At 45.6% G+C, this 23,954-nt stretch overlaps 1 protein-coding gene across 2 annotated transcripts in view; it reads right to left on the reverse strand.

Annotated features, from left to right (window-relative positions):
• The window catches only part of PPP2R5D (protein phosphatase 2 regulatory subunit B'delta), a 42,905-nt gene extending 31,477 nt beyond the window's left edge, over nt 1–11,428 (reverse strand). For both annotated transcript variants that reach the window (XM_066624981.1, XM_066624990.1), the window contains exons 1-2: nt 11,339–11,428; nt 7,765–7,857 (exon numbers count right to left, since the gene is read on the reverse strand). In XM_066624981.1, coding sequence (XP_066481078.1) covers nt 7,765–7,857; nt 11,339–11,365 — 120 coding nt within the window. In that variant the 5' untranslated portion in view covers nt 11,366–11,428. The remainder of the gene's footprint in view (nt 1–7,764; nt 7,858–11,338) is intronic.
• Nucleotides 11,429–23,954: the final 12,526 nt, after the last annotated feature.

A 23,954-nucleotide genomic window follows, 5' to 3' on the forward strand; every position in this document is an offset into this window, starting at 1 on the left:
GTTCTTAGGAACTGAACCCTTACAAATACTGAGACAAACTGTATGTATCAAACATTTGAATGATTCCCTCCTACCTCTGTAAAAAGTAATGGACTGTCAAGACTGCAATTGGAATGAGAAAACTAAGGTGACATCTCAACATGAGCATACAGTTGGTCCAGATGTATATCACTTTGTTCTAAAAAAGTTGAGATTCCTCCTCTAATCCTTTGCATTTTCCAAAATTTCATTCTCCCTTCTAATGGCCTTAAAACGCACAGACTTGCTATCATCATCACTTCTCAGGTTGCCTTTGCTACATTGAGGTCTTCCTGTTCAACATTCTCCTTTGCACTCCCCCCCCCCCCCCACAAAAGCCAATAAGTAAAAAGCTGACAAGGCTCTGGTCAACACAGACCCTTGGGGAGGCGGATTCTAGCCTAGCCTTTTCCCAGACACCCTAATTACACAAGTGCAGGGCATACAATCATTATTTTGCAGTCTCAAGTGGCACACTTCCGTTGTAGCTGTCACCATTCCTGTAGGACTACCAATTGTCTTTTTGGCCTCTTGGACACAAACTGCTGGTCTCCCTTGCTTGACTCCTTTGCCAAAGAGTGGCTCTGCCTGCTCACTGTTCCTGGCTTGGACTCTTTTTGGGAGTCAGACAAGCCTATGAAACAAGTAAACATGTTTATTCCAATGGCAATGCAATACAGTTATCACAAAGCATTTCAAACATGTACCCTTTTGGCAAAGGGCTGCCAAGGCTCAAAAGCCATCAGGATAATTCATTCCAACAATAGTGAAATAAACCACTTTTGTATATGTTTTGGGATCCCACTACATTTTTTCCACCCATTTACAAGTTAAGAACAGGGCTGCACTATTTGCCTGACAGCTTCAGGCGATTGGAAAAGTCTCCTGCCTGTTAACACTAAAAGTCACCTCCAGTTCAAGGAGACTGAACTGAGCTTAAAAATGGACCAATGGTTTTATAGAATAAGCTCACTTCATATGGGATTAGGTTTGAAAGAGAACAACTTCCTGGTATAGTACAATGACTAGGAGACTGAGTCGCAAATCAGGACTTCTTGGGTTTGAATCTCACTTCTGCCACAAATGCACTCAGTGGCCCTGGCAAGCCACTCCCACTCAGCCTCAGCTGCAATATTATTATTATTAATTATTAACAGTATTTATATACCGCTTTCAACTAAAAGTTCACAAAGCGGTTTATGGGGATAGTACAACTAACCTGAACACCTGAAGGCACTATACAAATGTTAGCATTTCTCAGTTAAGTGAACTCATAAACAGAATTGCCAGAATGCTGCAATTCCTATGGAACACAAAAAACCTGCAGGACATGGTAAGCCAGGGAAAGTTTGACTTCCATTTTAAGAGGAGAGCAGGTTTCTAGGCCTTATAGTTATGAACTGTGTGAGCAATGCCTGCTGAAATGTACCTGGAGAAGTTTGCTCAAGAAGCACTCCAGTGACTTGGGGGGGGGGGGGATCCAGGCAACTGTGCCCTGTATTACCCCACATCTCATGATTACCAAAACCAAAATATATTATGCAGAATAAAAGGTCACAGAATAACTTACACCACTAAGAAAATTATGCAAATATGATCAATTTGCACTATCTATACAGGTTACAGAACTGAGCTTTTCTCAGTGCAAAATTTTTAAGGTTTTTTTTTTTAAAGCACTCTACCTAGCTACTATAAGAAGGTGATGAGCTACATGCTTTCTCATTCCCAATGTGAGAAAACATTAGCTCACCTACAGCAGGATTTTTTCACATCTCAAATCCCCAACCTTATCCCTATGTAATGGCCTTCACTCAGGAAGTGACTGAAGGCAAAATGTGTTGGAGGATAGTTTAGAAAACCTGAAATCAGATTTGTCTAAGAGGGACACACCCTGTCAGCTTGAACAGTCAGACTGTACTTGCTGGAGTTCATGGGTGTGGCTTCCACAAGCACATAAGATTTGCAAGGCTGTACTGTACCCTCACCTGATGCAGATCTGATACGAAAGAGGAGCTGCAAAAATACTGTACCTCAAATGAGGAAAGGAGTGGCAAAGGATTCTTCAGTAATGATACTGCTCCAGGCCTCATACACATTACAGCACAACTGCACCAGTTTGCCAACTGGATCCTGCAGGTTCGTTAAAAGTCACAGCTAACTTATGACTCATATCGTACAGGTCTGGCTGTACATAGCTGTTATAATAATTTACCAATTTGCGCCTGAGTGGCAGTTCCTTCAATGAAATGCTTTGTGCTGGGCATAGGCTCTCTCCTATGCTTTTGGCAAACTTCACTTACGCTTTACTTATGAGAATTTCTGCCACGGAGAACTGTTTCTACTCCAATTTATAATAAGAATTCAATTAAGAAGGTATCAAAACCCGAAACAGACAGGGGGAAGGCTTTCCTCCTCTCCACAAAGACAAAGTAACAGAGATTGGAGAGAAAGAATATGATTGCATTGCAGGAAGACTTCTATCTATTAAGGGCTTGCGCACACATTATATTTTAAAACTAGATAGCTGTGGGAACTACTGAGTTTATCTCCATGTAGTTGCAAGTCTGTTCTTCAGTGGTAGGTTAAGGTAATTTGTTGACAGGGAATGACTACAAGCTACTTCTCACACAACTGGAACAGATGGCAGTTCCTCAGCTTCTTTAGCCATTCTCTGTTTTAATTATGGTTTAGCCCACGTTAGCAAGATGATCTATTTGCATTTTTTCTTCCATGGTCTCTCCAGTGTGAGAATAAAGCTGGAAAAATCTCATACCTAAAAATGCACAAACATGCACACCACCAACACCCAATTTCTGCCCAGAGTTGCTGCCTAAAAACATCTATGTTTGCTCCTAAATAACCCAATAAATCAAAAATATTTTTTCAACCCTGCCTGAGAGGCTAAAAATTTACTAGCCAATGCCCACATTTTTCCATGAAAATGGCTGCAGCATAGCAACACTTTCCTAGCTGAAATTAACATGCAGCCCAAACTTGGCTTAGAGTCTCTTAGTTTGCTTACAGGATACTCATAATTGATTAGCACATTTATAGGTGTCACACACACAACTGTTTTCAGAAAGTGCCCTAGTGTTATTTTTAGACTGACGAATGAAAAAAAAAAACACCCAACAACTGAGTGATTTTTGGTTTCTTCAAAAGCAAAAGTTGTGCTAATGCGTCAAGAGTGTAAATTATCACAGTTGAGAAACATTTAATCAGTAAGAAAGAAGTAGTTCTGTAAACCTGCTACAACAAAAATGATGAAACATTTTGGGGACTAACAGAATTATTTGTGACCTAGCACCATAAGTTACCATTTTGTCTCCTGCATGTATATAGGCAATCTCTCTACTAATTAAGGATAACATTCCATGCATCCTGAGTTGGAATCTTTAAAAAATGCTTCTGCCAGAATAAATCTGTCAGCCTTTAAGTTGCCACAAGTTCCTTTTATTGTTTTTGAATGTCACCCTGGAAGGCATCAAATTTAGCTGTATAATGACGAAATCCATCATGTACAGTACTTGATAAAGTGGGCTCCAGTCCATGAAATATTGTGCCACAATAAAGGCTCAAACCTATGTATACTTACCTGGGAGTAAGTTCCACTGAACTCAGCATTTCCAACTAGACATGAATAGGATTGTGCCGTAAATCTATCAGACTTTAAGCTGCCACAAGACTGAGAGTGCGCTTCCACCCAAGAGTCCTAGCCAGCACTTGCCCACCCCTTCACTTTACTACCACCACATACATCCTATAGTTGAGATCCACAAAAGAATAGAGCATGCTTCTTTTTCACAAGATTCCTTGCTGATCTGATCAACAGTCATGAAGCGATCTGACTGTGACAAAGCAGAAACCTAGGCCTATGACTCAAGATGGGAAGAACTCACCACCTGCACTGTTAAGCAAGAAAATGAGGCTCTTCCAGCAAACGGGGACACACTTGGCCAACTCCTCCCTGGATATAGGAGTCCACTATGCTCAGCAATGCAGAGACCCAATTCTACCTTCAAATTATATTCCAGGGGTGCCCATATCCACAGATCCTGTATCCATGGATTTAATCTTATCTGCAAATCGAGTCCGTGGAGCCTCCCTGCATACAAACCCAGTGTGCACCCCCTCCGAAGGCGAGCTCTGCTCCCCTCACCTCCGTAGGATTCTCCGAGTCCTCTGAGACACAGATGTCTGTCTGCAGCCTCTGCCAGGCTCAGACTGAGTCTTCAAACAAAAAGAAGTCACTTTTTGTTTTTTCATAAACTGGAATGATGTTTTTAATGTTTAATAAGGCATTAGGAAGCCCGGGGCAGCCCTCAGAGGCTTAGAAAGCAGTCTGAGCCCGGCAGAGGCTATGGTCAGACATTTGCAGCTTCTGCTGGGCTCAGAGAAACCTCCAGAGGTGAAGGGAGCAGAGCTCCGCTCACTTCCGGACAACGGGGAGGGTGTTCACCAGCATCTGCAGTTAACCACTGGGGGTTCCAGAACAGAACCCCCGCAGATACATGCCTGTACCAGGGAAACCCCCAACAGTTTTAATGTATCACTATCTCTTCTAATATCTACAGTAGTGCATTCTTATTAAATGCTACTGACAAAAAGGCATAACTTCAAAATTCATAACAACCTTAACATCAGCCACAAAGCAGGTCTCATGCATGCTCAGGACTGGAAAAATATTTCCAAATCTCAGGCACCAATCACTATGTTCCCTGACTGCATCATCAAAATGTTTAGATGCCTGCTGAGCAGAGAACTGTAAGAAAATTTCAAATTCCTAGATCCCACCATTAGGTTTCTAAAAGTTCAGGCAACAAGCCCAGTCCTTCTCTAGAAAGGCCTTTAAATGGTTCTCCATTGCTTCACAGCCATGGTTCTTATCCTTCTTTGGGTCATGGAATCCTGTCTGAAAATTTGATGAAAGGACAAACACACAAATTTGTGCACCCAGTCCATGGGCCACCTGAATCCTCTAGGAGACTGGTGGGTTGCAACCCACCGGGGGAGCTGGAAGCAGGGCATTTCCCCTTAAGGGGAGTGGCCCTGCAGGGATGGCTGCAGCCACCACACCGCCGTGGTGACCAAGGGGCTTTTTCACTTACTTGGGGGGGCACTTACTTCATTGAAAACTGGAAGTGGGTTCCAATAGGAAATGAGTGCTGTCTAGAGCAGCAAGGAGGCCCACAGAGGGGGCTGCAAGCCTCTTGCACCCTGCCAAAGTCCAGCACTGCCCCACAGGTAAGTGAAAAAGCTCCCTGGGTGCTGTGGCGCCATTGCCACCCCCTCCCTGCCCCCACAAAGACTTACCTGGTTCCCAACTTCCCTGTAGGAATTTGGGAACCACTGCTCTAGGACTTCATGGACTCCAGGTTAAGAACCTCTGCTTTACAGTGAACACTTAGCAACTTCAAATTAAGAAAAGTACTAATTTCTCTAAGGTTACATTTGCAGTGCCTAAGGGAAGCAATTGTCAAGGAAAACAATCACAGGGACTAAAACCTTATCAAGAAGAATTAACAAGGAATAAAATCCCACTACCACACAGGCTTCCTTATCGTTCAGGCTAAAGTTTTGTATCGTGGGAAGAATCAGCGTAAGAGTTGCCATCACATCAGGAATGCTGTAGTACAGTTAACCTTTTAACATAAACAAGATTTTTTTTAACAAGAGAAAATTTTATTGTTCCTTTCTGCACATAAAAATACCAGTGTTACTTTGAGCTTCAGAAAAATAAACAAACCTTGTCATTTGTGTGGACTCGGAAACAATTTGCCACTTATCACACTTCTTTGGCATAGATGAAACCATGAATTCTGCCTTTGAAACAAAGCATCCTTCAACTTCTCTGGCATCAACACTATGTGCCAAAACAACCGTTTGGCAACTCCTATCTTCCCAAGTCATGCATCTGCTACTCTTTTGTGTTTAGTTCTTGCCTTCTATCCCCAATAAGGTTCTTCTTTTTTAAAAATCTTAAGTAACACATCTTATAGTTCAATACAATGAGGTTGAGCAGTGCAGTTCAGGGTACCATACAAATTACCAATTGCAGTGCAAGGTTATAATTAATAACTTTAATAGTTGTCATGAGGAAAAGGCAGGATCAGCATTATTTAAATAAATAAAAAAACAGGGCATTTACAGGTCCAAAATGCTTCATATATTACCTTGTTGCAAACCTTATAGCAATCCTGTAAGACAGATAAATGCTATTATCCCCATACCACAAATAGAAGAGATAGTTGGGAGAGTGGCTTGCTTACAGTCACCAAGGAAGTTTTATGAAATTTTGATTGGGAACTTTTTGATTTGTAGTTCAGACACTCAGCTATCATGCCACATGCTAAAGAAGTACATACTATGCAACTCATAACTTTTTAAGTTCTTTGGAACTTGTGTTTCTACCAGTTACTTCCATTCTTCCTTTACTGATCCCTTTTCTCCTTTACCATCCCCCTGCAGAAACTTCTCATCTCTCCTACCTGCAGCCCATCACCACACAGTGTCAGAAGTCTAATTTTCAATGAACATCTCCTAAGTACTATTGTGAGCTGGAACCTAGGATGGTCTCTCTTTGCACCCTCCACATCTAGCGGTCTAGATTCAGACTGTCACTCTCTATGCCTGTCCCTATATGCTAGCAGAGATCTTAAAATACCTTAAGCCAGTGGTATTCAAACTGGGCCATAGCGACGCCCCAGCCTGAGGGTCCTGGTCCCTTTCCCCTTCAGGGGCGGGGGCAGCCAGGAGGCAGGGAGGAGGCATCGGCGCGATCCCCAGGATTGTGCTGCTCAGGGGGGCTGCAGGGGCTTGGTGCACTTGCCCAAGCCCCCTGCAGCTCCCCGGGGGTGCGGGGAGCCCTGCGCGACCTTCGGCAGGGCTCCCCAGGTCAGGGAAGGTGACAGCAAAGCGATTGCGCCCCACTAAACCGGAAGTGGTGCGCAATCGCCCCACTTCCCCTTTTGACTAGCCTGCAGGGACTGGGGTGCACCCTCCAGTGCCTGCAGCAGCCGTCCCTGGCTGCAGGGAGCAGGACGCAAGCGCCTGCAGGGCTCCTTGGGTCAGGGAAAGTGACCTCCACAAAACGGGAAGCAAAGCGCGATCACCCCACTCTCACTTCCCTGACCCAGGGAGCCCTGCAGGCATTTGTGCCCGGCTCCCCACAGCCAGGGACGGATGCTGCAGGGACTGGAGGGTGCACCCCAGTCCCTGCAGCCCGGACAAAAGGGGAAGTGGAGCGATCGCGCACCACTTCCGGTTTAGTGGGGCGCGATCACTCCGCTGTCACCTTCCCTGACCTGGGGAGCCCTGCCGAAGGTCGCGCAGGGCTCCCCGCACCCCCGGGGGGCTGCAGGGGGCTTGGGCAAGTGCACCAAGCCCCCTGCAGCCCCCTGAGCAGCGTGATCCTGGGGATCACGCCGCTGCCTCTCCCCGCCTCCGCAAAGACTGACTTCGGGATTCAAATTCCCTGCGAGTTTGAAAACCGCGGCCTTAAGTCATGTTTCTTTTCAGTTTTGAATCTACCGGCTGGGTTCATACGCCTAAGAGAGAAAGATTTCTTCAGAGCAATGCACAGGCAAGATACAGCTGCTTCCTATGCTAAGACACATGCAATCTGAGCAATTTTAAACACTTTCAAGATCTGTAGTTTTCTACCAAATCGAGTTTGATTTAACTAAGTCAACTAGTATGCAATACACACTATACACGACTGCTTATTTCACATAATAAATGTCCTACCTCTTCTGAATTTTCTGTATTGCCATCTTTCCCACTACTGCTGCCACTGCTGCTGCTGGCTTTTGTAGTGCTTTTAGTAGACTTTGGGGGCTCCTGGAGGGGAAAAAAAACAACCAGAACAGAAAAAGCATATTCAGATGCACTGCTCCACTAAAGGCTCAATACGGTTCATGACACTGTAAGAAGAGCATCATGAAAATGAAATGCCAGTAACTAAAAAGGAGACAGTATCCCACAAACTTCTATACCATGTTCCACAAGCTGGTGCCCAAGAGACTCACTCTTCCTGGAACAAGAGAAAGGTCTGTATACAGCAGCACACTGATCATCATCTAAGCACTCCTCTGGACAATCAACTAACTCTCTTTCCTGCAGACGGGGCACCTGATCCTCTAAGCCCCTCCTCTTCCACCCCCTGGGTGGGGAAAGCTGTCTGCTGGTCTCTATTTCAGTGTTTCTCAAACTGTGGGTCAGGACCCACTAGGTGGGTTCCCATTCATTTCAATATTTTGTTTTTAATCTGTTAGACTTGATGCTCCCTTGGTATGTAACTGCATTTGGAGAAATGTTATAGACCTGTACTTTTAACAATGATAGCAAATGGGACTTACTCTTGGGTAAGTGCAGATAAGATTGCTGCCTAGGATTGTGAAAAATTTTCCTGCCTGATGATGTCACTTCAGGTCATGACATTACTTCTGGTGGGTCCTGACCGATTCTCATTCTAAAAAGTGGGTCCCAGTACTAAATTTGTGAGAACCACTACTCTATTCTAATCTCAACAAACAGGCTGCAGAGTCATTGAATTTCTGCTCCTGCTCACTACAGAAGAAAGGGCCTTTCTGCCCCCAAAAGTAAAGACTAAAAAACTTATTTTGGTAAGAGATCTGCAGATACAGCAGCTAGGAGAGGTGCACCTAGTTAGAATATGGAGGATGCAAAAAAGTAAAGTCTTGCATCAGTAAAAAGGAACATCAATTGGGCAGCAGATAAATGCTAAAACATTACTAACACACGCACACAAATTCATTCAGCTGACTGCACAGACCTACATTAACGATGTGTGTTTTAAAAGGAAAATAAGAACTAGCTTTTGGAATGCTTTCCTGCCTGCTCATCTGTGGGTGATTCTTACCTAGGAGAGATAACCAAGAAAATGGCTATTAGATGCTTGTATAGAGAAAGAAAAAGGGGGGGGGATCTGGCTGCATACCTGAGGCAGAAATTCTGTATTGTAGCTGTGGAAAGCATGGTACACTAAACTTTTTGTCTTTACTTTGCAGGAGAATTAGGTTGTGCCAAAAGTGTCTGGCATATATCTATTCAGGAACTGTGTGACAATGATACAATTTATGCACAATCTATGCATGTCTATTTAGAAGTCAGTCACAATGTATTCAATGGGGCTTACTTTTACAAAAGTGTTTCTAGACATTCATATGGAGCAAGTCTTGTTCAACTAAGTAGAGCTTGCTTCTGAACAGACATCCATAAGATGGCACTGTTATACTGTCACACACATAGGATGCATAGATAGGTGTGTGTGTGTGTGTTGTGAGATATCATACAGAGAAAGGTTCCATGTATACAGGGTGCACCTTCAGACCCATGTTTGTCTACGAGTGCTGATCACATAGGTTGTGTGCTTCCATGGTATCTTTTACACAGGTGAAGACTGGAATTTATACAGTAGACTACACATGCTCCACTCATATACTGCCTATACTCACAAAGCCAATGAACCTCACAGAGGTCTCTCCCTCTGCAACTGATCCATGCATTTCTGCTATGCTGCGTAAGTGTATGCACGTGTTTACTACACAGAGGCACTGTGTGTTTTATATTGTTACACATATAACATGCATTACTTCTGGGATATTCTATACATTGTGTTATGCCTGCACTCTGAACATATGTATTTCTGTACTTTTTGCATACTTATGCAGCATCCATTAGCTCTGTCTTCAACCATACCCATACAAATTGCATGTATAATGTCTTCTCTGAATGAGCATGCTACAATGATCTTGCTGGAGATTCTGCATGCACAACTACTTCTACAGAGGGTTCACTGTGTCCCAGAGCACATATCCTCCCCCAGCAAGGTGTCTGTACTGCCCTCTGCAGTGTTCTCCATACTTGTACACACAAGCTCTGTGCATCTCCTAGCGACACACCAGCTCGATGCCCCTCAGAAAATACCACACTTAACTTTTTCCCAACATTCTCACTCACACAGGGCCATTATCCCTCCTACATCCCATTCAGGTTTTGAACTGTCACAGCAATGCCCTCCTACATACACAGAGGTATTGCATCTCCCTAGTTCCTAGCAGGTGTCAGCACTTTTTGCTTAGCAGTGGCTGTGTTGGGTACATAGCTTTGCCTTGATTTGCCCCATTGAGTTATGCATGGTGTGAGCTACCAAGAATGGAAGCAAAGAATCCAGCGTCCATCCCACAACTTTACATCCAAGTCCAATGTGCAACATTCAGGGCAATCTCTCCTAAGCCTACCCAAGCTTCATACAGATGTGTCTAAAACCTATGTGATCTTCTCTCTATGCATATACAGACACGTGAAAATGTGCATATTATACCAGTCTACGTTGGAGAAGGAGCTGGGAGAGGCAGACTAATCTATGTTAAGCGCAGAGAGAAGATGCAGAACCTTCTATACCTGTGTGTATATCACACCCTCCATCAGCCCAGTTGAAGTGTGTGCATTCTTTTTCCTTCCTTCCGGCATTGTCTTCCTGTACATCCTACCACATCACTCTCTGCAACCGACCCTCCCTTTCCTACAATGTGCAGGGGGATTGCCTATGCAGTGGTCCTTTCTCTCCCCCCCCCTCTCTGTGCCTAGGCACACTGCACAACCCGGCCTGGTGGTGCTGCAACCACACAAGATCCTACGCTTTCCTCCTCCCCCCCTCCCATGCCAGTTGTAGGTGTACGCGACGTCCTCTCTTCCTAGTGCGCAACCAGGTCACTGGAGCTCTAGGTGTGAGAATTCCCCCCCCCCCCGGCTGTGGGCAGGGCAGCATTTCGCCTCGGCCACAAAGGTGGCACTCTCGGAAGATGTGTGTATTGTCTGTGCGTGAGCAAGCAAGCGCCTCCTGTGTTGTGTTGTGTGTGTTGCAAATTCCCCCAAGCAGGGCTGTGCTTGTGTGTTGCAAATTCCCCCATGCAGGGGTTTGTGTGTGCGCGCTGCAAATTCCCCCAAGCAGGGGGGTGGGGTGGGGGTGTGTGTGCTGCAAATTCCCCCAAGCAGGGGTGTGTGTGTGTTTGTGTGTTGCAAATTCCCCCATGCAGGGGTGTGTGTGTTGCACTGCCTGGTCCGCTTCCTGAACTGAATACGGATCGCTCCACGATCAGCGGCCCTCGCAAGGCCACCTGCAAAGCAACTGCTGCATCCCCGCCTGCTGCACCCGCCCCACCGGCCTGCGGCCTCGGCCCCTGCCGCGCGGCTGGGGAGGCTCCTCTCCCGGCGGAGGCCCAGTTCCGCCAAGCCCGGCGAGCTCCGCTCCGCTCCGGGGCCGAGGCTGGCGGCGGCGCGCCCGCTGGGCCCTCACCTTCTCTTTCTTCAGCTTGTAGGGCATCCCGGCTCCGAGAGTGGCTCCCTCGGCCTCTCCCGCCCGGCCTCCTCGCTCGGCTCTCCTCGTCGCCCCCGCCTCCCTCTGCGCTGGGGCGGCTCGGCCCCCATTGGGCCCGGTTCCCCAAACCTGCCTGGCAACCGCCTCGCTCCCCTCGCCTCATTGGTCGGTGCCAGCGGAGCCGAATTTACCCATTGGCCGAGGCCGCCGCGGTTTGTGGAGGGACGGCAGAGGCCCCTCCTGGAGGAGGGAGGCGGGCGGTGCAGAGCTCTTGGTGGGTCGGGGAGATGCAAGCAGAGGTGCGGCTTTGCTGGCTGGCTGGGTCGCTGCAGTGGGGCAACCTGTGCACTCCCTTGGTGGAGTAAGGAGCCACCCATGCCGTGCTGTGCCATGCCAAGCATGCCACCCAATGCCCCGCAGGCCTCTCTGTGCCACTGTCAGGGAGAAGCATCCACAGCACAGACAAGCCCACAGTGACACTCACACCAGGCTGCTCCAAAGACTGCACTGCATTGCAGCCAAGACCTTTTTTTCCTTGCAACCATGTCACCCATGAAAACATTTTAGTCACCAGGGTGTGATGGTTTCATTCAATGCTCCCTTCGGTGCAACAAGGTTTCTTCTTCTTCTGACCACACTGTCAGGAGATGGCCTCCTCAAGCAATAGGCACAAACAGGCCTGGTGTTGGGGTGGGGGGAAAAACAGACCACCATCCTCCAGCCAAGCTTGGAAACCCACTGATTTCACTGGGAAAGCCTTCTCAGCGAAATCAGCAAGGCTACAATCCGATCCACACTCTCCTGGGAGTAAGCCCCATTGATTATAATGGGACTTACTTCTGAGTAGACATGCATAGGCTTGGGCTCAGCCTTTAAAACTGGTTAACTTGGTGGTATTCTCAGGGCAATGTGGCCTGGGCTGTGACAATAGGCACCTGTCTTGTCAAATCCACTCTCTAGAGTGGCCATTTTCAACCACGGTGCCGTGGCACATGGGTGTGCTGTGAATGGTTGCTGTGAATGTGAAAGGTGTGCCATGAGAATTTGGGAGAGGGTCATTTATTAGTAGGGGGATACGAGCAAGGCAGTTGTGCCTTGTCAATTGTCAAAAATCTGATGCCTTGACCAATTTAGTGCCTTCCCAAAGTGCCATGAGATTAAACAGGTTGAAAATCACTGCTCTAGAGGGCTTATGTCCATTGCAAACTAATTAGCCTCCCTTCCCTCCCAACTTTGCCCTAGTTCTAAGGTAGAAAGTACCACTAGATGCCACCACCACAGTGGCTTGCCTGTTTGAACTGCAGAGGTCCTCCTTCCTCTCTGCTCCGGTCAGCAGCTTCTCCAGCAACAGCAGCCCCTTCACTCTGAGCAGCTCCTGGGCTGAGAACCACACAACAGTCTCCTGCAGCTTCCAGTATTCTCCATGCAGTTAGACAGTCAGTTCATTAGTCAGTCCTCTTTCTCCAAGGTTTCCTCCTTCAACTACCTACAAACTCTCTGTCTCCAGGTCTACTACCCACAAACTCTCAGTCTTTTGTCCCTGAGAGCCCTGTTGCCTTCAAGTGGCTGCAGCTGTACAGCACATTCACTGTATGTTAAGGCCCTGGTTTTAACTCCATGCTTCCCACACCTGTCAGAGCCACTGTTGACACCACACTATCTCCTCAAGAATCTTCCAGGATTCCAATACAGTACCACTCTGGGGGAGGGGCACACTGGGGCAGCAAGCAAGTGGATCTCCCACTGCTGCAGCCAGCATCTGGCAGCCTGGGAGGGTAGCCTGGTGAGCACAGATTGTCCTCTGCTGGGACTGTTTGACCTGAAATGGACCTTCTGGAAGTAGTTGGTGGTGATATTATGTCATCACCAACTATTTCAGGGTGCCATGCTTTGTATGCAGCATCACAAGCATCTGTCTTGCCGTGGCTGCAGTTGCTGTGGCTGCCTGGTGAGTGGGAGGCCCCACTGGTTCTGAGGCAGATCCTTTGTATTATGCTCTATCTAGGATGAAGCCTGAAACAAAACAAGAAGGTTGATAGGCACACCTATGTGGAAGCCAGTCTCAGTGATATCAAGCTTCCAGATACAGTACAGAGCATGCTTAGAGCAAGGATCAGAATGCCTCAGTGGTAATATTGTTACAGAAATCTCTGCTGTGTGTCCATGTTTGGGATAAGAGGTGTAAATATGGTTGCCTCAAGTCATAGCAAATGTTGTGGAACTGGACAATGCACAGAACAGGGTAACTAACCTTGCAAGCCATGGAAACCTCATTGAATGCAATAAAATGTTCTCCCTAGTAAGCATGTTCAGTATCGGAGCCACAAATCATTTAAATATAATTTTATTATATTAATATCAAGGATACAGTAACCCTTTTAAAACTGTAAAAACAAAATTATTAGCATCAGAGGATCAGAGGATTGGAGTATCTCTGCTACAAAGAAAGGTTTTCAAGGTTGATATTGTGGTTACGGGGGGGGGGGGATTGATGATTAAGGAGCTTAGAGAGGTGTATACAGTTATGACCAAAATGGGAGATTAAATAGAATTATCTGCTGCATTCACACACACACACACCAACCTAGAATTTGCAGCCCAAATCTATACAGTGCATGTTTAACCATTGGTAAGTCCAAATGAGTAAGTCCAAGTGGGTTTACGGTTGCAGCCTTACCTGTTAATAGCACAACAGAAAGACAGAGTAAAATTAACCAGTTGCCACGAGATGATGAACACAAGCTTCTCAAAAGAATTAGACAAAGGGCACAATCCTAACTCCTTATGTCAGCGCTTTCCAGCACTGGCATAGCAGTGCCAATGGGATATGTGCTGCATCCTGCAGTTGGATGTCACTCACAGAGGCCTCCTCAAAGTAAGGGAATGTTTGTTCCCTTACCTCAGAGCTGCTGGAAAACATAAGGGGTTAGGATTGCGCCCAAATTCATGTAGGATAAATCTTAAGATAAATTGTCTTAAGAGACAATGGATCTTCCACTTCAAAACTAGTATACCTTTGATTAGGTTATGGACAAACAAATTAAAGGGAGTGATGAGTTTGATCATACCCTGCTTGTGGGTTCACAAGTGTACCTGGACAGCCACTGCTATATAGTAAGCTAACCTTCCAGATGCAAACCTTAACATACATACTAGCGAGAAAAACACATTAAACAGGCTGAGGTTTACATCTGAGTCAGTATAGGCAGGACTGGCTGTACGTTTAACCCAGCAAAGCAATTATTTTAGTTATAGTAATGAGATTTCTGATGTGACATTCTATTTTAGGGAAGAGACATATATGCCACTGGCAGACCCTTGAGAGATCTGCTTTCATTTATTGTTGTGTCTTGGTTTGTGAAGACTTTTCTTTGTTTTGTTCTAGTTTGGCATCACTGTTAGAGCTTTCCCTGCCAATTTTAAAATAATTGTATTTGGAAGCAAAATTGACAAACATCACTTCTTGCCAAGATTCAACATCATGTACTGAGCAATCGTAGATGAATGCACACAAGAACCAATACAGATAGCCTAGCAGGACATGAAATACCTTTTCTGGGTGTGAATGCCTCTGGCTGTAGTCCACACATTTTTCAAGTATGCGTGAACTTAAATAGCCTTAATTCCTTGGATAGCTGCTCAGCTTTATTCTTGATATTCTAAGAAGAAATGGTAGCATCTTCTTTGCTTAATTTGCATAAGGAAATAAGGCAGTGAGAAAGGCAAAAAAGATACATAGGGAAGCAAGATAGGAATGCTGGAGGATGGAATCATCTCTTGAAGGATGGGAGGTGGCAGCTGATCTATCTCACATCCAAAACCCATCCCTCATTCATGAAGCTTAGGGCAGCATGCATAGGGTTTCCCTCTATTACAACAACTTTGTGAGGTAGACTAGGCTATAAGCAACTAGTTGAATCTCTTTTCATGTTTAATGGAAGTTTAATGGAATGTTTAAGTTTTGTGGAGGTAGTGAATTCAGAAATTAAAGTCATTAATTTGCCAAAGAATTAATATTTGTAAGCATTCTTAAAATATTTGTGGACTGCAGCCAGAGGTATTTGCACCCCCAAAGCTGGCCTTGGCCTATTCAAGAAGCCTACTGAAACTCTTGCATCTGGTAGCAGATTTACTTGGGCACTCACCCTCATCCACCCACTTGCCTCCATTGGGCCTCCTCTAGCTCCATCCCTCCACTTCCTGGATTGGGAAAGGAAGAGGAAAACAGAGAAGAAGAGGAAGTCTGGAGGAGAGGAGAATAATAGGCTAGAGCAGTGATTTTCAACCTTTTTCATCTCATGGCACACTGACAAGGTTCTAAAATTGTCAAGGCACACCATCATTTTTTTGACAATTGACAAGGCACACCATGCTGTTGGTGGGGGGCTCATATCCCCCAATGGTCCTACTAATAAATGACCCTCCCACAAATTCCCACGGCACACCTGCAGACCATTTGCAGCACACCAGTGTGCCATGGCACAGTGGTTGAAAATGGCTGGGCTAGAGCATGGTGCTTTGTTCCCCTCTTTTCCAGTCCAGTGTTGGGAGGAACAGAAGCTGACACATAATCAGGTAAAGGGGCATTTGGCACAACAACAACAACAACAACAGTATTTATATACCGCTTTTCAACAAAAAGTTCACAAAGCAGTTTACAGAGAATATCAATATCTAATGGCTCACTGCCATTAGTGTGCCAATATCTAAGGCACACTGCCTTAGGTATCAGGAGGTCTTGGGTCAGCCCTGTACACCTTGATAAGTTATTCCCTGGCTTGCTGGCCTAGTTGTTCCAGGACAACTTTTAAGAGTTATTGTTTGTCAAGAGAGAATCTAGGAGACTTGTGTTCTTTTTATCTATATGATGCAGATTGGGCAAGTAGGCATATAGATAGATGAGCTAGCCCCAAAGCAATCTCAGTCCACCAAACCACAGAACTACCTCTGGAGCCCTCCAAATACTGGTCATTTTTTCAGATTGGCCAAACTCAAACTGTATATCTTGGTCTTTTCAGTCCTCACTACACAGAAAGCATGACTTTCTTTACCTTTCACAATGAGTTTCAGATATGGAATATCATGATAAGGCTGCAATTGAGCTGCACTGAAACATGTGTTTACCTGCAATAGGCAGGTTATACAAGAACATAGACAAAGAAGACTAGCAACTTGCTTAAAACAAGAGCTAACATGGCCTATAACAATAATGTTTAGATTTGATTCCATAAATGGTTCACTGTTCTTTTCATTCATTTATGCCAGGGGTGTCCAAACGTTTTGGCAGGAGGGCCCCATTATCTCTCTGACACTGCGTTGGGGGCTGGGGAAAAAAGAATTAATTTACACTTCAAATTTGAATAAATTTACAAAAATGAATATATTAGAGATGGAATTTACATGAATGAATGAAGGTCTTGCAGTAGCTCAAGGCCTATAAAAGGACTTGCACAAAGCAAGGCCAGCCTTTCCTTCACTGCTGCTGCAGCATCAAACACATGAAACAGTAAGCAGTGGAGGGAGCCCTCGTTCCACAGCTCACACGAGAGGTTGAACAGTCACCTTCATGCTGAGATCAGTTGCGTCAGGCCAGCATGGGCTCCAGCAAATCTCCAGAGGGCCAGTGGCTCAATGGAGACTAGGGGCTCCCCAAGGGCCGGATTGGGAGTCCCCAAGTGCTGCAAGTGGCCCCCGGGCCGGGGTTTGGGCACCCCTGATTTATACCATCATTTCACTAAAATACATTTCAGTAATTTCAGTTTTGTTCCTGTTTTTTCTCAGCTTAGCTCTTTCCACAGGTGACTCTGGAGTGCTATTGAAAGACACTGGAAATGGAGGCACAGGGAGATCATTATATAGGCCTTGGAGGGGCTATGACCCATGTTAATTCAGGATTAGATTAAGCATGTCTCAATCCACTATTCACTACTTTAAAAATCACCTGGAAAATCCTGAATGGATGTCTCCCACTGCAAATACCAGTCCAGCAATGTTGTGCAAGCAGGTTCTTCTTCAATTTAATTTCCTCCCATGATATAAACCACTCCCAATTTTAAAAGCCAAGCCCTTTCTTTTTTACATTAGTGACTTTACATATTCAGCTGAAACAAAGTAATGTGAAAAAGCAAAACTGGATATATTTATTCAGAAGTACTGTAATCCCACTGTAATCCCTAACTCCCAGGTAAGTGTGCATAGGATTACAGCCTTAAAGTGGCATATTGCATTTAAGATTGCAATCCTGTGCTTAATTGCTTGGATGTCAGCCCCAGAGAACAAAATGAGGCTCACTTCTGACTACAGATATATAGGATCCAGGGTTGGCCCAATACCTCCTGGCACTTGAGGCAGCATACCATATGCTCCCCCCCCCATCTGATGATGTGCCAGCCTCTGCTCCTTCCATTCTCCAAAGTTTCACTCAGTACTCTTGTCCTCGCCACATTTCCTCGTCCTCTCTGTCTTCCTTTTCCAATCCAGAAAGTGGAAGGAGGAGGAGGAGCAATGGAGGTAAGTAGGTTGTGATGGGTGCCTTCCACCAATCTATAGCCTGTAGTAACAGCTTAAATTGGCCTCAAGGATGGGCCAGCCCTGATAGGATTGGGCTGTAAATTTAGATATGACTTTCTCTCATATAATCGTGAATGTACTGCCCTCTGTAAACAGGTGAAATCACATCTGAGCACTGCACCAACTGCAAGCAGTTTCTCCCAAGATTTTGGAGCTTACAGATATAATAACTTCTCTACAAAACTGAAGGGCAGCAACCAAAGGTTAGCAGCTTCTGCCTTTAACTATTCCTGTAAAATGTTATATCCTTGCATTACTTTTTCTGTGATGTTTACTTTATTAATCCCATAGACGTAAGAAGAAAACAAAACAGATGGACATGGACCAGGAAGTGTACAAAAATGGAAGCTTCTGCATTCCAAGAGGGCCTTCCAGGCACCAGAGGCTCCAACTCTGACAAGTTTCTATAGGAAAACTTCCCTAACTGGATCTTTTTGAGCCAAAATTAAATTGCACAATTTGCTTCAGCTGGGACATGATTTAAACCAGGGGTTGGAAAACTATGGCCTGTGAGCCGACTCCCGCCCACCAGCCAAAGTAATTCACTCAGAGCTCAGCTCCGGAAACAAAGCCTCCAGCCCGTGCCGGATGGGAAATGGCAGAGCCACTGGGGCAGTCTTCTCATTTTTTATTGATTAAATACAACTCACAGATCCTGGTCTGATCTCCACTGCAATAAGACACAGTCCACGGCTGTTATCAAGACACAAGCATAATCTAGGGCTGCAATCCTATGCCCACTTTCCTGGCAGTGTGCCCCACTGAACACAAGAGGACTTACTTCTGAGTAAACATGCACAGGACTGTGCTATAAAATACTTACATTGTAGGATGTGTGGTATGTGGGGAGGGGGTGTGCATTTTGCTACCTGTGTGCCTAAGCCTGAAACCACCATACAACAATCATATTATAAACAGATAGTACAGAAAGACACAAGCTCCCAAAAAACAGCCACCACAGATCTAGTTAAATTGCCACCTCAAACCCCATCCCCTAAACTCAGGGATGCTGATGCCTTTCACTCTCAGAGAGGCACATTGTTAGGAGTGTCTTTTGTTAAAAATGCATAAAAACACAAAACACTGCCTTTTTGGTGTTAAAATATCCAAATAAAAACACAAAAGCCTGCATTTTGGTGTTTTAAAATATTTTCAAGGAATTAAAATGGATTATTTTCTAATTAGAAATAATGCTGTGGTGTATCTGCACCTACCTAGTGCATTTTTAAAGTGATTATAATTTATAAATATAATTTATTAAAATGCATCCTTGGAATAAAAACACACAACACCTCAATTTGCTACTTTAATCAAGAAATTTTGGAAAGAAAAAAAATCACACATCCCCCCAAAAAACCACCCCTGCAATGCACTTCTGTCCATAAGACCACAATTCTATGCATATCTGCTCAGAAGAGTTAAATAGGACTGACTCTCAGGTAAGCATTGTAGGACTGCAACCAGGGACGCCCCTCTTTCTCACCTGTTGAAACATTTCGATGGCAAAGTGGACGTTCTATACTTTCTCTCTATGGTCAGAATGTTGAATGATGCAGAGCGGGGCTTCCCCCGACAGGTTTCCCTACGTCACTAGTAGTCTCTTCTCGCGCCTGCGCAGTGGGTCGCTTGCTGTACGAACAGAGAGAAGGTCTTCCGTATGGTCCTGGTTTCTGTGCAGGCTGAATGGTCAGTGCTAAAAAATTGGAATCCATAAACCGCAGTAGGGCGATCTTTTCACGAGGCCCCAATAAAATGTCATTACAAAAGGAGCCACATATTAATTGATCCCATGCATTAAAGTTTGGATTACTTTGGAGCGACCTTAACTTTTTTGTTATAGAGATGGGAAGGGACTAGAGTGACTCACCAACTGAACTGTGAGTAAAAAGGGGGGCTTAGTCTATGGGACATGATTCTCTGTTTATGGATGCAGAATCACACAGTCATGTCTAAGCAAGCAAGCTACTAAGCCCAATCCTATGCATGTCTTCTCAGAAGTAAGTCCCATTATAGTCTATGGGGCTTACTCCAAGGAAACTTACTCCCAGATCTTGGGGTAGTGGTGTGCTTGGGATCATTAGAAAAGGTATTGAGAACAAAATGGCTAATATGATAATAGTATAGTATTGGCAACCTTCAGTCTCAAAAGACTATGGTATCGCGCTCTGAAAGGTGGTTCTGGCACAGCGTCTAGTGTGGCTGAAAAGGCCAATCCGGGAGTGACAATCCCTTCCACACTGGGAGCAAGTGCAGTCTGTCCCTGGTCTGTCTCCCTGGCTATGGGCCTTCCTTCTTTGCCTCTTAGCCTCAGACTGTTGGCAAAGTGTCTCTTCAAACTGGGAAAGGCCATGCTGCACAGCCTGCCTCCAAGCGGGCCACTCAGAGGCCAGGGTTTCCCACTTGTTGAGGTCCATCCCTAAGGCCTTCAGATCCCTCTTGCAGATGTCCTTGTATCGCAGCTGTGGTCTACCTGTAGGGCGCTTTCCTTGCACGAGTTCTCCATAGAGGAGATCCTTTGGGATCCGGCCATCATCCATTCTCACGACATGACCAAGCCAACGCAGGCGTCTCTGTTTCAGCAGTGAATACATGCTAGGGATTACAGCACGTTCCAGGACTGTGTTGTTTGGAACTTTGTCCTGCCAGGTGATGCTGAGGATGCGTCGGAGGCAGCGCATGTGGAAAGCGCTCAGTTTCCTCTCCTGTTGTGAGCGAAGAGTCCATGACTCGCTGCAGTACAGAAGTGTACTCAGGACGAAAGCTCTGTAGACCTGGATCTTGGTATGTTCCGTCAGCTTCTTGTTGGACCAGACTCTCTTTGTGAGTCTGGAAAACGTGGTAGCTGCTTTACCGATGCGCTTGTTTAGCTCGGTATCGAGAGAAAGAGTGTCGGAGATTGTTGAGCCAAGGTACACAAAGTCATGGACAACCTCCAGTTCATGCTCAGAGATTGTAATGCAGGGAGGTGAGTCCACATCCTGAACCATGACCTGTGTTTTCTTCAGGCTGATTGTCAGTCCAAAATCTTGGCAGGCCTTGCTAAAACGATCCATGAGCTGCTGGAGATCTTTGGCAGAGAATATTATAATGCTGTTGTACAAATCGATGGTAAGGCCACACCTGGAGTATTGTGTCCAGTTCTGGTCACCACATCTCAAAAAGGACATAGTGGAAATGGAAAAGGTGTAAAAGAGAGCAACTAAGATGATGACTGGGCTGTGGCACCTTCCTTATGAGGAAAGGCTTTGGGCCTCTTCAGTATAGAAAGGAGACGCCTGAGGGGGGACATGATTGAGACATACAAAATTATGCAGGGGATGGACAGAGTGGATAGGGAGATGCTCTTTACACTCTCACATAACACCAGAACCAGGGGACATCCACTAAAATTGAGTGTTGGGAGGGTTAGGACAGACAAAAGAAAATATTTCTTTACTCAGCATGAGGTCAGTCTGTGGAACTCCTTGCCGCAGGATGTGGTGACTGCATCTGGCCTGGATGCCTTTAAAAGGGGATTGGACAAGTTTCTGGAGGAAAAATCCATTATGGGTTACAAGCCATGATGTGTATGTGCAACCTCCTGTTTTTAGAAATGGGCTATGTCAGAATGCCAGATGCAAGGGAAGGCACCAGGATGCAGGTCTCCTGTTATCTGGTGTGCTCCCTGGGGCATTTGGTGGGCTGCTGTGAGATACAGGAAGCTGGACTAGATGGGCCTATGGCCTGATCCAGTGGGACTGTTCTTATGTTCTTAAACTGTGGATAGGATTGCAGCCCTATTTTGATAGGTAACTTCAGGGGTTTCATGGCAAGTACCCTGCCCCCCCTTGCAGAAATGAGAGCTGCCCATAGAAATCAGTGGAGAAAGAAATCCAGGACTTTAGCCTAGTTGGTCTCCGCCAAAAAGTAGCAAAGGCAGTTCTTCCTCTTTCAAACTCAGGATTTAATTCATGTGGAAAATGTGATTTTTTTCCCCCCTAAATTAAGAGCACAAGCCTTTGCATGTTTACTCTGGAGAAAGTTCTATCATGTTCAATGAGGCTTACTCCCAGGAAAGTGCGTATAGGATTGCAGCCTCTATGCATGTCATAAGAACATAAGAACAGCCCCACTGGATCAGGCCATAAACCCATCTAGTCCAGCTTCCTGTATCTCACAGCAGCCCACCAAATGCCCCAATGAGCACACCAGATAACAGGAGACCTGCATCCTGGTGCCCTCCCTTGCATCTGGCATTCTAACATAGCCCATTTCTAAAAACAGGAGGTTGCACATACACATCATGGCTTGTAACCCATAATGGATTTTTCCTCCAGAAACTTGTCCAATCCCCTTTTAAAGGCATCCAGGCCAGATGCAGTCACATCATGTGGTAAGGAGTTCCACAAACTGTCTACTCAGAAGCAAGTTCCACTGAGTTCAATGGGGCTTCCTCCCAGGAAAGTGTGTATAGGATTGCAGCCTTATAGCCCAATCCTATGCATGTCTACTCAGAAGCAAGTTCCACTGAGTTCAATAGGGAAAGTGTGTATAGGATTGCAGCCTGCATCTATGGCACCCATAGAGAGTCATCATCACTGGCAGATTGCAGTTTTCACCAGGAGTTCACTGTCTAGCGCTCACCCTTTTTCTATCTCTACGCATAGAGGCATCATTGGCAGCCACAATGGAAAACCTGGTTATTAAAAAGTTCAGAGAGATGCATCCCATGGTCAGGCTGGGCATTTTCTTGTTCAACTGGAGAAGCCATTTCTAAACATCCTCTGGAACCAAAAGTGGGAGATCTGCTGATAGGAATCAATAGTAGCATCCAGATTTAAGAGCCCAATCCTATGCATGTCTACTCAGCAGTAAGTTCCATTATAGTCAATGGGACTTACTCCAAGGTAAGTGTGGATAGGACTGCAGCCTTAACCAGCTGTCACTGGCAGCATTCCTCTCTGCCAAGTCCCATTCCCTGGGCCCACCTGAAAGGAAACCAGCAAAGAGAAAGTGCTCTTTCCAACTTATATCTTATTTTGTTTGAACAGTTTGTGTGGAGTTGAATGTTTAAACATTTACAAAATATTCCTGCCACTGCAAATGCAGATCATTATTATATGATCCCCATTTTGCAGGGGTGGGCAAACTTTCAACTTTAGGGATCCTGGATCTTTAACAATTGTGTAGGAGAGAGAATTTCAGCAGGTACAACTTGTCATCTGTGAGATGAGAAGCTGCACTGGCTGAAATTCCCTCTTCTATACAATTGTTAAAGGTCCAGGATCTCTAAAGTTGAAAGTTTGCCCACCCTTGCCATATTGCAAAGGGGAAGGGAGCTGAGGCTGCAATCCTACCCACACTTATGGGGGGAGTAAGACCCATTGAACATAATGGGACTTACTTCTGAGTAGACATGTATAGCTTGGGTTCCGAGAGCGCGGCTTACGACAAGCCCTGCAATGCAGCCCATTGTTAATGACAACCATTTAGGATCTCCAGCCCACAATCCTGCAGAGAAAACTTCTTCAGGCTCCAGCAAAAGTCCATCTCTTTGCGTTGCTGCAGCGAACTCCAGTGCTCAGCTGCATTTAGGAGCCTGGACTTGGAGCCCAATTCAAAAGTATTCAAAAGTAAGTCCCATTGTAGTCAATGGGGTTTCCTCCCAGGTAAGTGTGGACAGGATTGTTCTATTGACTTGCATGTTCACACGTTGCCTTTTTAAATGGTTGAGGACACTCCGAACAATCATATTTCTCCCCCCCCCGCACTGAATCCTATGCACACTTTCCTGGGAGTAGGCCCCGTTGGAGACAATGGGGCTTACTTCTGAGTAGACGTGCACAGGCTGTTAGGCTGCAATCCTGTCCACACTTACCTGAGAGTAAGCTCTATTGATTAGCATGAGACTTACTTCTGAGTAGACAAGCTTAGGCTTGGGCTCTGGGCAGCGCAGCGGCTCCTCTTCTTCGGGTGTGCAGACCAAGGCGAGGCTGCCCCCCCCCCACCTCTGGCCCTGCCTGCCAGTCTACGAGCTGCGCGTCTA

The sequence above is a fragment of the Tiliqua scincoides genome, chromosome 1, assembly GCF_035046505.1.
Source record: "Tiliqua scincoides isolate rTilSci1 chromosome 1, rTilSci1.hap2, whole genome shotgun sequence".
In the NCBI taxonomy this organism is placed as follows: domain Eukaryota; kingdom Metazoa; phylum Chordata; class Lepidosauria; order Squamata; family Scincidae; genus Tiliqua; species Tiliqua scincoides.